Source organism: Carettochelys insculpta, chromosome 2, assembly GCF_033958435.1.
Source record: "Carettochelys insculpta isolate YL-2023 chromosome 2, ASM3395843v1, whole genome shotgun sequence".
NCBI classification, from domain to species: domain Eukaryota; kingdom Metazoa; phylum Chordata; order Testudines; family Carettochelyidae; genus Carettochelys; species Carettochelys insculpta.
Window position 1 is genome coordinate 147,995,572 of NC_134138.1, and position 14,821 is coordinate 148,010,392.

At 42.2% G+C, this 14,821-nt stretch overlaps 1 protein-coding gene across 1 annotated transcript in view; it reads left to right on the forward strand.

The window, feature by feature from the left end:
* The window catches only part of DNAH5 (dynein axonemal heavy chain 5), a 318,634-nt gene that overhangs the window by 273,431 nt on the left and 30,382 nt on the right, over positions 1 to 14,821 (forward strand). Inside the window, exons 67-72 of the mRNA XM_074985958.1 lie at positions 5,940 to 6,054; positions 7,529 to 7,719; positions 9,977 to 10,098; positions 10,680 to 10,829; positions 11,524 to 11,769; positions 14,226 to 14,445. Of these exons, the coding sequence (XP_074842059.1) occupies positions 5,940 to 6,054; positions 7,529 to 7,719; positions 9,977 to 10,098; positions 10,680 to 10,829; positions 11,524 to 11,769; positions 14,226 to 14,445 (1,044 nt within the window). The remainder of the gene's footprint in view (positions 1 to 5,939; positions 6,055 to 7,528; positions 7,720 to 9,976; positions 10,099 to 10,679; positions 10,830 to 11,523; positions 11,770 to 14,225; positions 14,446 to 14,821) is intronic.

Here is a 14,821-nt window from a genome sequence, read left to right on the forward strand (position 1 = left end):
TGGCATTTAGAGCATGGACCCCCTGTGGGGGGTGGAGGGGGAGAACATAGGCTTGTGTGAGGGTGTGTGGAGTGTGATTGTCCCTTCTGAGGCCCCGCCCCTGGCCCTATCCTGGCTCCACTCCACACCCCACCCTGGCCCTCCCTCCCGCCCCCCCCGTGAGTGCATGCCTTTCCCTCCTTACATCCATCATGATGGCCCCAGCTGTGGCCTTGCCCACACCGAACTGGTGTCCCACGAAGTGGTAGCTGTCTGGAATGGCCAGTTTCCAGACAGCTATCGTGACGTTCTTCTCCACAGGGAGGGAGGGCATGCTGCATCCAGGTGTCCTGGTGTCTGCCCACTGGCAGAGCTCCATAAAGTTCTGCCGCCACATCTGGAAATTCTGGAGCCGCCGGTCATTGTCCCACTTCCGCATGATGAGTCGCTCCCACCACTTGGAGCTGGTGTGGTAGCTCCAGAGCCTGCGGAGCGTCCCAGGGTGGGGGGGGTCAGAGGACCCCATGGTCTGAGGCATCCCCTCCTCCCCCTTGTTGGAGGGCGCCTACTCTGCGGGTGGCAGCCAGCAGGGTATCGAGCTGTTGCTGCTCCATGTCCGTACCTAGGGGCACTGCGTCTGCAGGGCTTGTGGCAGCTCTGCAGGCTTTGTGCTGCGTGGGCTGAGGGTGTTGAGAAGGAACTCTGTAAAGGAGTGGCTTGCTGTGGCCCCAGAAGGGCTTGGCCGCCCTGCGACCCCATCCACAGCATTTCCTGGTCCTTTCTTTCGAAAGAGGCCATTGGTGAATGTAGATGATCTCTTTTGACATCCTGGATGGCCCCTTTCATTGTGGTGTGCATGGTCCTTTCGATGGCACTCGGTGGGAGCACCAGCCCTGGCCCGTGCGTAGATGCTCTCCTTCAAAAGGGTGTCTTTTGATCACGCTCTTTCTAAAGGTGCCCTTTCGAAAGAGCACTCAAGTGTAGATGTAGCTAAGGAGTGCAGATCCATAAGGTTGATCTCGGAAGAAACATTCCAGTTTTAAGTATCAGAGGGTAGCAGTGTTAGTTTGTATCCATAAAAAGAACAAGAAGTCCCGTGGCACTTTATGAACTAAAAGATATATTGGAGCATAAGCTTTCATGGGCAAAGACCCACTTCATCAGATGCATTGTATTTCCACTCCAGTGCATCTGATCAAGTGTTTTTTTGCCCATGAAAGCTTATGCTCCAATATATCTGTTAGCCCATAAAGTGCCACAGACTTCTCATTGTTATCCCAGTTTTATAATATTTTCCAGTCTACAAAACCTTGGCATTTTGTAGTCTTATCAATCTGATCAGTGTAGTGGAAAGGGCACATATTTATCTTATTCTTCCCCTCAAAACTATTCCTCTGCAAAAGAGGGAGGGTGTGGGGTGGGACAGGTGGGGACTGTGGGGGTTTCCTCTAAATCAAGGCTTCTGCCAGGCATGGGGTGGGGCCAGTGGGGGTCTTCTTCTGATGACCTTCACAGTGGTGGAAGTGGGCCCCATGGACCTAGTGCTAATTCACCACTGCCTTGCATAAAAAAGTAGCATAGTTGCAGGCTCATGTGGCACAACTCACTGCAGAAGCAGACGCCTGAGGGGAGCAACTTTCATGCTTACAGGCAGAAACAGCAACCCTCTGGGCCCAAACATACTGAATCAGCTGCTGCAGTGACATTGCCTGAATGATTCAACAGAGAATTTCAGAAAGTCCAGGGCTTTCTAATCCAGTGCAGGCTGCTCTTCCTGCTCAACCCCAAGTGTACCACTGTACTCTAAACTAAGGTGGGTTGGTAGTCGGCCTGCTCTCCAGTGAAGTGCTTGATGGGGCTTCTGCCTCCCTGGGGCAGAATGCCCCCATGCCTTTCCTGGAAGCCCTTCTGACCATCTTTGGTGACCTGCATGGTTTTTCTGTGAAGGAGCTAGCCTCAGAAGCTTTGTCAGAGGAAGGGCTGGTCACCCTCCTGTGCTGCTCGTTTCTGGCTCCACTTGTGTAGACATCTTTATTGCTCTCACTTGGCACAGTGACTCTGCTGCATGAGAAGAGGGAAGAAAGGAGGGTTGGCCGAATGCCCCCACAACTGGGTCACTGATGTCTGACTCCAGAAGATAGAATTGAGCCTCTGTGTTCACTCTGTGGGGCCAGGGCACACCCTTGCATCCTGCCCATGTCAAAAGGACTCAAGAAATACACCAGGCCAGGTCCAGTATTGGGGTCCAGTATGGGTACCACTGGAGCTCTATGCTTTGAATGCACTACCACCCACCTTTAAGTATAACTCAGCCTGGGAACCACAGGGCCTCCCTGCATTTCCAGTTGCTACCGTGGTTGCTTATCTTGGGGGAGCATCCTCCTACAGCAGTGATAGATTCTAAGGCTGCTGTCAGTGTTATAGATGTTGAGACAGCAGAAACCCTCCAGGTCACCCTCCAGCCAAAACCCATAGCACACCTGGTATGTATGATTGATGTGTCATTTCTTTCACGAAATGATTCAAGAGACCAGTCACTTACAAACTATAGCGGATGGGAACTGAGAAATAATATACTTAATTGTGTTTCACACTCTGTCCTTCCTTACAATCATTGACATCCCTTCATCTGAATAGTATGACCTGCATGTCTCTCAGTGGTGGGAGAGCATTAGCTTCTCCTTCCAGTGCCTCGACTGAAGCAAACAAACCTCCAAGTGATCCATACTTTGGAGAGTGGCTCAAGGCAAGAACCTCAGCTTCCCTGACAAAATAGCATGACTATCTGGATGTTCTTGAAAAGAAAAATGTTGACTCTACCTCCCACACAGCGACTGTGACAGCCCCACAGATCTATCTATGCCATTTCTGAACTAGAGCTGGAGATGCTACATGGATATATCCTGGAAAACTCATCAAGTGCTTCATTTTGTGAAAGATAAGTCACTATGCTTCTCTGTAGACTATTGAACATTGAATCAAGGGATGATTTGCAACTGGTACTCCTTGTACCACTTCCTGAATTGCTGGACTGCTTAGGGACTCCCAGGATCTTTGCAAAACTAGATCTTCTGGGGCATGCAGTCTAGGGTGCAAAAGGCTTGGGGGTACATGCAAGACAGCTTTTCATAGCTCTGAAGGGCATTTTCAGTATTAGTGATGCTCTTTGGCTTAACTAACACCCCTGCAACTTTTCTGTATTTCATAAAAGATCTGTTGAGGGAATATCCTAGAGCAGTGTGTGATCATCTACCTCTGTTGGTGCTTTCTGAGAACCTAGAGAAGCACTACCAGCACCTTCAGTCTGTCTTTGGGAGACTACAGGATCATTGTTAGAATGCTAAATTGGAAAAAATGCATCTTTGACTAGGTCTCAACTGACTTTTTGGGGCTATCATCTGGATTCCTTCTGGGGGAAGTGAAGCTGCAGAAAGTGGAAGCCATCCACAACCGGACAGTGCCCCCAGATACTCTGGAAACTTCATCACTTCTTAGGCTTTGCAAATTTTTAGAGAAGACTCATGTCCAGCTTTTCCCAAGTTACTCCTCTGACGTTACTCCTTTGCAAACTTCTGCAATTCATTTGGTCACCTAAAGTCCAGCTTTGATCACCTAAAAGCCATATTCATACACCCTCGATTCTGGAAAACCCTGACCCAACTTGTCTATTTATAGTGGAAGAAGATGCATGCAATATGGACGTATGGTCAGTACTTTCACAGCAACTCATACCCCAGTTCTTGAAAATGTACCCCTACAGAGATGAAGTATAATGTGTGGGATAAACAGCTGCTTTCCAGGGAAACTGCATTTGAAGAATGGCAGCATCACCTTGAGGAAGCTCAGCATCCAGTGTAGGTCTTCACCAACAATAAGACAACTGGACACCTCTACACTGAACCAGAGGCAGTGAAGATGGAGCTTGTTATTTTCTCAGTTCATTGGGAAGCTGATGCTCTAATACAGATGGGCTGTATCATTGGGGAAGCCAAGAACTGACTTCTGAGCCCACTACTTCTTCAAGCCTAGTAATTTTTCTAATGCCACAATCCAGCAAATTCTCATCTGGTCTATGCTCCTACCACATACACAACAACTCTGGCCATGCTTACATGGTTTGGTGTCCTTTCTTCATCAATTACAAGTCCATCTCCATTTTCACCCAGCGTTATCAGCAGCTTCCCTGAATCCCTCTAGCAACAACTGGGATCCACAGATCCATTTTATTTATGGAGAGATTCAGAACCACCTAGAAGAGACAAAGAAAGCTTACAAGAGTCATGCTACCCACTGCTGACTACAAGCTCTGGTGTTAACAGTAGGCCAGAATGCCTGACTAGCTCCTAAACATCTTCCAAGCCAATAACCTCATTCATAAATTGGACTATCAAAACAAAAAGGCAGTCCAGTAGCACTTTGAAGACTAACAAGTGAAAAACCCATTACAATCAACGTACTGCACCGACTACGGCAAGAGTCTATGCCACAAACTCTCTAAGAAACTGAGGAACCACTTGATCAAAATCCTTTACAATAAACAAAATATGATTAAAAATGAACTTTTGTTAGTCTTTAAAGTGCTACTGGACTGCCTTTTTGTTTTGATAGAATATAGACTAACATGGCTGTCTTTCTATTACTATAAATTGGACTACAAGTTTCTAGGCCTGTTCCCATTGTATTAGCAGATTAATCCACTAACTGTCAAGATGAATATTCCCCTACATCTCAAAATAAATCCAGTTTTCCATGTTTTCTCTCTGAAGCCCTCCAGTGAGAACCTCTTCTCTGACTGAACCACACTGCCACTTCCAGCAACTGAAATCCAGATCATGAGGAATACAAAATCCTCGATGGGTGTGCAGCTGCCCTGGTTATTCTGTGGCCTGGGAAAGCTGTGGTCCCAAATAGTACAATTGGGAGCCTGTGTCCATGGCCTTGGCCTGGTGGGGGAAAAATTCCACACGGCCTGGAAAAGTCTGGACAGGCACCATCCTGAATGGGTACCTGACTGACGGACACCATAAGAACCTGCAGGACAGGAGGTATGGGGCCACTGATACCTCTGCATGACCGTTGGAGACTTAGGCTAGATATTCAAGGGAGCACTCTGCAAAGCTAGACTTGGCAAGAAGTATTGCCAGCCAGGGCCTTAGTGGCAGCCCCTCACAACCTACTGATTGGCCAATACCTGTATAAAACTAGGAATCAATAAAGAGCAGCTGTCTGAACAGCAACACAGGCTGCCTGCATGCTTCTGCTTTAGACCTTGCTTGCGATAGATCCTAGACATGGTTTCACATCCTGGTTTGTTCTCAAGTTTGCTATTCAATTGATATCTATAATGTGGTGCCCATCTTTGATCTTCTGGTAACCTGATCCTGCCTGCCTCTGGGTGTCTAACTCTCAGATCACTTGTTGACCTGTCTTGAACTCTGACCTAGCTTGACTCCTGCTCTGACTGCTAGCTTAGATGGCCCACCATCTAGTCATGACAAATGGCAGTACTCCTTCAGAATGTTGGAAAGCCCTGGCTGTGGATTGCCTGGTTAGAATACAATGAGTTACAATGTACTGAGCCAGGTTCTCATATGGCCGATATAATAGGACATCTAAGATATGCATTTGGAAACTCAGTTGGCACTTAAGCACATGCATCAAGATTGTGTACATTCAAGTACCAATTTGAGCATCCATATGCAGCATTTAGATACCCTCTGAGTGTACTTGTTTTGGAAAACTGGGGTTTACATCAGAGGTATCAGTTATATCAAACACACCTTTAATTATTTACTGAACTTTAAATGAGACTAGAATTCATGCTAAACCTCTTGTGAATGATACAGCAACTAAAAGTGTGTTAGCTGTTATCACTAACATTGTTATACTTGGTTTAGAGACCAGCATTTTTTGTTCTGCATTTTTTTCCATTAAACATATGGTTTCTCTTCATCTTTCAGTTGCAACGAGAGGGAGTATCTTATATTTCCTTATAACTGAGATGAGTATGGTCAATGTGATGTATCAGACTTCACTTCGACAGTTTTTGGGACTCTTTGACATTTCTCTAGCCAGGTAAATAACATTACTAAAAGATCAGCTGACTTCGTTCCCCCCTCCCCCCCATCAGCCGAAGAATGGCCAATCGGGGTACTACTTAGTGCCAGAAGGAGTCCCTTTTCATCCGAGTCTTTAACTGCTAGGACAGACTGTCCCTTCACAGCAGGCAGCCAGGGTGGCTGACTCATGCCCCAGGAATTTGCCCCTTGACAGGCAGCCAAACTCAGCTCTCAGTCTCCAGCACACTAGTAACACTGACCCCAAGAGGTTAATTAGCCAAAGCTGGCTAAAGTCCTTTTGGTTGTGTTTGGCTTAATGCAATTACTGGAGGAATCAGGCGTATGCATAACGGTTACTATGATTTATTATAACAAGAGGTTTAGCATGTAAGAGATGTAAACTTACAGGTGATTTGGACTACTAAGCTTAACTTTAGTTACCACAATACAAACTTAACTTTGGTTACAATAACAACAACTTGATTATAACAACATAAATTCAATGTACCTAGCATATTAAATGCACGCAAAAGAATACCTAGCAGGTATAATTCTCACCCCTGCATCGTCTGTCTCTGGCGTCACCAGCGTCTGTCACTCAATCCCTTGGGAAGAAGGGTACGAGGAGGGTGTCCCCTTACCTCAGGAGGCAAAGGCCCGTCCTGACCAGCAGGTTAGGCAATTGCAGCTCAGCTTGTGTTTTGCTGCCAAGCTCTACTTTATACCCCACTGGTTACGTACACCCTTCCTTATCTGAAGACACCAATTGTGCTGGTACATCTCAGTGATGCCAGTCTTAAAAGGCAGTTACTAGTTAATTTACACTTGTTGGGTGAAGATAGCCGAATGTTAGCCAAATCATTAAGACAGAACATTCTTTTCTCATGAGTGTAGGATTCCTCTCCTGGAATGTTATGTGGGTGTATCACTTATCAGTACTGTTCAAGGGTAGCCCAAGGCCCCCAGTTCCAGGAACAGCCTGCTTGTCCCCTTTATCTACTTTCTTGTGCTTCTTGTGGTGTCGACGACTTAGCACATCTGTGCTTTGAAGTAGTTACAGTGAGGGGGTGGTTTTGTCTGACTATACCCCCCCGGAAAAAGATGACAGTAAACCAAACCACAACATTCCTTGAAAATGGGGTTTCCCACTTCTATTTCATTATGCTATCCCACACAGAAGCAGAAACCAAGGAAATGTACTTGCATAGTAGCAGTTCCCGCGCTTTGACCTCGATCTGAGTAGGTTCTCAGTCCATTGTGAAGTATTTTTTTTCCAATGCAAATAGACCTAGTCAGAGATAAGGACTCTGATAAATTGCTTCAGTTTTAGTGTTTTGCTGACTGGTAATATGTCTTCAGCACCATTCATTTTTGAGATGTTCAGAATGAGGAACTAGAACTTGCTGCACACTTACCCTGCTCCTTTCTAGAAAAGCTTTTCTATAAAATTAAACCATAACAACACTTAACTAAATTTTCCCTTTGAACAGGTCTGTCAAGAGCCCAATTATGAGTAAGAGAATAGCTAATATAATTGAGCATATGACCTATGAAATATATAAGTACGCTGCCAGGGGACTTTATGAGGAGCACAAATTCCTGTTCACCTTACTGCTTACCTTAAAAATAGACATGCAGAGAAACAGAGTGAAGCATGAAGAATTCCTGACGCTTATTAAAGGTCAGAACAGCTGTATAATTAGAAAGTGTGCAAATGTATTGTTAAACAGCACCTATGAGTCACTCTTTTGTAGGTACAGCTTTTCAGCCTGTCAGGTGTTACTGCTTCTGAAAAATCAGAGGAGTTAAATAATGCTCCCTAAGCATCCCATTTAGTGACATAGGATTATATTGCACTGACATTTTATGGGAATAATATTGAACTTCCATGTTGTAGGTGTTGGGAATTTAAGAGGCGAACAAGCAGTCTCATAATAGCAAAATTCAAAATGACTTTGAAGTAGGTTGTTCAACTACTGTCTAGTATGCGTGTGTTTTTTTGGGTCAAAGAATTTGAAAAAAGAGATATGGACACTTAAGTCTGTGTCTATACAGCAGCGTTATTCCTGAATAAGCTATTCCAGAAGAGGTATTCCAGAATAGCTTATTGCAAAATAGCACGGGTACACATAAAATGCATTTTGAAATAGCGTGTCTACCCACAATAGAGCCATTGGAGGCATTATGGCTTATTTCGAAATAGACTCTATTCCCTGACTATATAGCCCTATTTCAAAATATATATGCACTATGAGGAATAGGTGCTATTCCTCATATAATGAGGTTCACCAATTTTGAAATAAGGCATCTGCTATTTCGAAATTATTTCAAAATAGCAGTTGTGTTGTATAGATGTTTGCATACTTATTTTGAAACAGCAGCTGCTATTTTGAAATAACTTCACTATGTAGACATACCCTAAAAGGTCTTGGCTTTTTAGCAAATGCAGAAGGTACACAGAGACTGTGTCTACACTATAAAAATAACTTCCAAGTTTCTTACTTCAAAGTACAACTTCAAAGTAAGCAATTTTGAAGTTAAGCGTCTGCACACACCGTACTTCAATGTTAAAATTCGAAGTAGGCCACTGCTCCATTCCTGGGAATGGAGTTAGGACTTTGAAATTGGGCAATTTTCGAAGTAAGGGAAAAAAAATGTGTGTAGATTCTCTGCTGGCTACTTGGAAGTAGTGCCTAACTTCAAAGTTAACTTTGAAATTAGTTTCTAGAGTAGACGTACCCAGAGAGAGAGAAATTGAAAATAATGTAAAACAATTTTAATGACCTAAAAATCTTTTCTGTATCAAAAAAAAATATTGTGACTTTACTGCCATTGGGGCAGGGGGCTGGACTCGATGGCCTCTCGAGGTCCCTTCCAGTCCTAGTGTTCTGTGATTCTACTGACGTAACCTTAAGCAAGGGGATATTGATCCTGTTTTTAGTCTAGTAAGATACTAGAACTCACAGGCAACATTTCTTATAGTTTAAAAGAAAAGCTTGTCCCTTTTGACATACTCAATCTTATCCCTCAGGCAGGGATAAATCTTGGAGACTATTAAAAATTGATTTAATGGCAGTTTGTTTGAGGTTGATCAGGTCACAAGATTGTTAGATGTATTGGGGGTAGCTGTATTAGTCTGTATCTGCAAAAATGAGAAGTCCTGTGGCTCCTTATAGACTAACAGAGTTTTTTGGAGCATAAGCTTTCGTGGGCAAAGACCCGCTTTGTCAGATGCATGCAGGAGTGTTGGAAAAAGTCTTCAAGAGACAAACTAGTAAGCACAGAATAAATGAGGTAGTCCAAGATGTGTGGTAAATTTAGTCATTTTTAGACAATAATTGACACTTGGCTTCTCCAGTGTTAACTAACAGTTGGTGCAAAGGTTTTTATATACTACATAGCTTCTCATTGCCCGTTTCTCTTCAAGATGTCAGTGATACATGTAGATCCTCTTCCTCCTTCCTAATTTATCTTGAAATTAACTTCAGGAGAGAGACATAACCTTTCAATAATTGAGCTTTTTCAGTATTAGTTTTACACACACACACACACACACACACACACACACACACACACACTATTAACAGACTAGATTTTTAAAAAAAATAACGTGTAAACTAAGATTTGTCACATCAATGAAACTAGGTTGCAATTTTGATAGGGGCCTTGCATATTCAAAAATCCTTTTTTCAGAAGTGTGTGTGTAAAAACAATAACAATTAAATTTGGTTGAAATATGCCATGTTTTGAATTCTCAAAATTTTTTCAGATAGACCAAAAGTTTTTCTGAGGAAATTGAACTAAGAACAGACTTTTTCGAAAATTTTTAGAGCTTTCATCTACTATAGCGTATGGGCTGTGGTCTCAATATTCAGATGAGATTTTCCAAAATTATGCATTTCTAGAATGGGCTCTAATTATAGTCTTACCCCTCACAGGTGGTGCTTCTCTGGACCTTAAAGCTTGTCCTCCGAAACCATCTAAATGGATCCTTGATAGGACTTGGTTGAATCTGGTGGAACTGAGTAAGCTTAGACAATTCTCAGATATTCTGGACCAGGTAAGTAACAGTTTCTCAAAAGATCCCTATAAATTAAGAGGCAACTGATGATCATTAATTGCTGGACTATGTCCGTAGTCTGTAAAAAATGTAATGAAATTAATATACAAACTTAGGCTATGAAACGTTGAAGGCTATTATGCACAATATGCCTAAAAGAGAACTCAGGAACTCAAATGAAGAAAACCCTCTTAATAATACATAATGTCTATCCTCCTTCCACAAGCAGATACACAGCTTAATGTCTTCCCATCTTTTCTTCATCTCATAATACAACGTTAAGTCATTTCCCATAGGGATGCATGCTTTCCTGCATACCTAGATTCCTTCATTTTGATTACTTTTCTTATCACTTACTGGTGAATATTTGAGGTAGTAATTTGGTTGAGGGCATCAAAGCATAGTCCTCAGTCTAAAAATATGTTTCCACTAATATCCAGAGTAACCCTCTGCAAATAAAGATTAGTAATAAACACAGGCATGCTGGTAATGTCTGACCTTCATTGGAAGTTTTGAAGTTTTTCTGTTGTAATGTGATTCTTTTGTGTTGTGACATGCACTTCGCTGCCCTGTGCGTACAGATTTCAAGAACAGAGAAACAGTGGAAAATCTGGTTTGATAAGGAGAATCCAGAGGAAGAACTTGTTCCCAGTGGCTATGATCAGTCACTGGACTGCTTCAGACGTCTCCTCCTTATTAGATCCTGGTGTCCTGATAGAACCATAGCTCAGGTAAGTAACACACAGACTTATTTTTTTCTGCTCCTTCAGATATAGTGACTTCCCATAGGAGCTTTTTAATTAAGTTTGAACATATTTTATCAAATACACAATATACTAGGGGTTTTCAAATTTGATTGCACTGTCACCTTTTTCTGACAACAAAAATTACTGCATGACCCCTAGGACAAGGGGACTGAAGCTTGAGCCAAAGCCACTGCCTTGGTGGGGTGGGGCAGAGTGTAGGCCTAGGCGAAGTCTGAGGGCTTCAGTCCCCTGTATGGCTTCAATGATGGAAAGTAATAAAGGATCATCTAATTACTTGCCATCTTTTGAATAATTCAGGGGACTCTTCCTCCCTGCTGGCTCCCTGTTGGCTCTGCTCTATAATCTGAAGAAATACATAATTTCTGTGTTACCTCTTTTTTGACCACCAGTTGATCTTGCAGTGCTAGATCACTTACCCATGGCTTCCAACTCTGTTATTTCTCTAATGTGCTGACCATTGTCCTTGCTCCTGTGTTAGTGTTACAAAGCAAAAGATGAACTTCTAGTCTGAGAAATTGACTGTGTTACACTTTCTGTTTTTAAAGAATAAAATGTAATGCTAAATTTGATGACTAGTTTGTGTGTAACTTGTAGACTTGTTTTACAGAAGGCAACATTTGAATGTCTATAATAGATATTGTTGTATTTTTCAATATAGGCCAGGAAGTATATCATAGACACTATGGGGGAAAAATATGCAGAAGGAGTGATCTTGGACTTGGAGAAGACATGGGAGGAATCAGATCCACGTACACCTCTCATCTGCTTTCTTTCTATGGGTTCAGATCCTACTGACTCAGTCATTGCTCTGGGGAAAAGGTTGAAGACAGAGACACGATATGTTTCCATGGGTCAGGGACAAGAAGTCCATGCTCGTAAACTTTTACATCAGACCATGGCACATGTAAGGCAAAACATGATTTATTTTTGTCCTGTCACTGTGTGGTTACAATGTGTAATGTGTCATCACCCTGACTAGAAAACATTCTGATAGACTGTTGACACATGTAGAGCTAATTGTTTTTTAAAGGTAACTTGAATTCCAAAACAATAAGCCTGCCTCATAGGAGGGTAGACAAGGGGCAAAAGTGTTTGGGATGAAATCCAAACCAAAGAGTTCTTCACACCAAATAATCAATCAAAAATGCTTGTCACTAATGGGAATTTTTAGCATACTAACTTCATTATTTGACTAATTACTAGTAAAGAGGCATTTCATATTATCCGTTGAAATTCGTTTTATTACACTTTTGACAAAGAATAACAGCATAAATGTTGAGAGGCCTTACAAATATTATGTCTCTTTTAGAGAGCACCTTATATATTTGTGATTTGTGTGGAAAAACTAATACATAAGAACTGCCATACTGGGTCCTAGTAGTGGTTCATGTAGCCCTGTATTTTGTCTCTTGCAGAAACTAGTACCAGAGATTTAGGGAGACTGTACAGAATAGGGCAGTTTTGGAAATATCCAGCCCATCTTTTCCTTTTGGCAGTCAGAGGTTTAGGGTCACTCTCAGCATGGGATTGTATCTCTGACTATCTTGGCTAATAGATGGATTTATACCCATAAACTTATTTTGTTCTGTTTTTAACACAGTTATGCTTTTGGATATCATAAAACCCCCAACAATGACTTCCAGGTTTAATTTTGTGTTATGTGAAAAAGTATTTCCTCTCGTTTGTATTAAACCTGTTGCCTGTTAATTTTGTTGGCTAGTCTCTGTTGAGTACTGTGGATAATGGTAACACTTGCTCTATGGACTTTTCCCCACACCACTATATTCCCCACCCTTTGATAAGATGAACATTCCTCATGCAGAAGCTGTTGCATACCACTGATCATCTTTTGTTGCCCTTTACTCTCCAATTCCAGAATGGGTTGAACGTCTCATTTTCCTCAAAGACGAAAGGAAATTGGAAGAGTCCAGAGGACAAAAATTCCTGTAGTGAAAGGAAATGGGGTTTTTATTGCTTTCACATGGGCTGGATCTATATTTGTCCCCAACTTCGAAGTGGGGGGGCATGTTAATCACGGTGATGGGAGATTACTAATGAAGTGCTGTGGTGAAGCTAATTCTCCCCCATGGCAGCTTCGAAGCTTCAGACTTCGACGTGCCGGCATGCACGTAGCCGCAGGCGCTTCAAAGTGCCCACACGACTTTAAAGTCCCTTTACTTTTTGAGGAGTAAAGGACACTTTTGAAGTGCCTGCACCTACGCGCATGCCAGCACTTTGAAGTTTGAAGCTTTGAAGTTGCCGTGGGGGAGAATTAGCCTAATGAAGTGCTGTGTATTCACCATAGCACTTTGTTAGTAATCTCCCATCGCTGTGATTAACATGCCCCCTTCAAAGTTGGGGGCAAGTGTAGACAAGCCCACAGTTGACCCAGCTGTTACTGATGCTGCTCCACCTAATCACGTGAAGCTATTGAGCCTTATCGCTTGTTTGGTCAAGTGCGTGTCCTTCTGTTGCATCCACCTCAGTTTCTCACATAATAAATCCTCATTTACCAGATGTTTTACAGGCAGAACAAGAGGGAACAGAGGTCTCCCAAACCCAGAAGGTGTGTGTGGGAGGACTAATGGGTCCAACTCAGTCTATTTCATTTTAACCCCTTAGTATCTGCATATAGCTGAGTTGATCAGGTCACCAGCTCACTCAAATACCTCTATTACAGCACTTGTGGTATGTGGGCTGGTTAGCAGGTTAGAAACTTTAGAATGTCAAGGCATGTATTTCTGAGCTCACTGATTTAGTTCTTCTTCTAGCCTTACTATTTATTATAGTGAAAAGGAAACAAAATCTCTACTTAGAGGACGACTGCAGATTCAAAGGATCCATTGATCTGACCCATGGCCAAGTCAAAGCTCATAACCATCAAAGTTGAGAATCAAGGATATGGGACAGAGGATTAAGTAGACCTTGAGGAGTATAAAAGAACACAAAGGACACATTCTTGTTGTCCAGCATGGACTGCATTTTCTTACACATGGAATGTACTTCGGAAGTTGTTAAATTAACATGTGAACTGGTTGCTTGATCTTAAGTTTTACATAGTGAAATAAAAAGTTCTGAAAGACACTAGTCTGAGTTGGTGAGGACTTGGTGCAAAACTGACAAGCCTAGAACTAGAATGTGGAGGAATATACAGTACAGGACTATACTTCTCAAGTTCTTTCCAACTTGCAGCACATGAGTTCTTGGACATGTTTGATTACCATGCTAGAAATTAGAATTGTTTGTTTATATTTATAATGTTAATGATAAATACAATGTCATTTAGTGTTTTCAGTTTCCAAATAAGTATAAATACCATACAAATGTATATCATATCTTGTTGTCTTTCTGTTGCGCTAGGGAGGATGGGCACTTCTTCAAAACTGCCATCTGGGACTCGACTTTTTGGATGAGCTGATGGATACTATTATAGAAACTGAGACTGTCCATGAGAACTTTCGCTTGTGGATGACGACTGAGGTTCACTGGCAATTCCCCATTACCCTTCTTCAAATGTCCATTAAATTCACCAATGAACCTCCACAGGGGCTCAAAGCTGGTCTGAAGAGAACCTATGTTGGTGAGTGAAAAAAAATCAACAGGGAATAAAATATAAATAAAATTAAATATGCCCTTCCTTCCTGTCCCAAATGTGTTACCGTGAGATTGTGTTGCAGTTATTGGTAGAATCAGGATGAAATTTTGGACACTGCTGGAAGATCTTATCCATTGAAGCTGATAACAGCAAGTGTGCATATGGATTCCCTAAGATTGAGCCAAATGATAAGAAAATTGAGAGAAACTGGAGGGCTGCTGAAGTTTTTTCTGAACTCATCTGATATAAAAACAGGAATATTTTCCCAAAATTATGATCTCCAGTATTTTGTTTAAAAATGGTTTTTAACATATCATTAGTAACTGAACAGCCTTGCAACTTTTTAAGATGAAAGGCCATA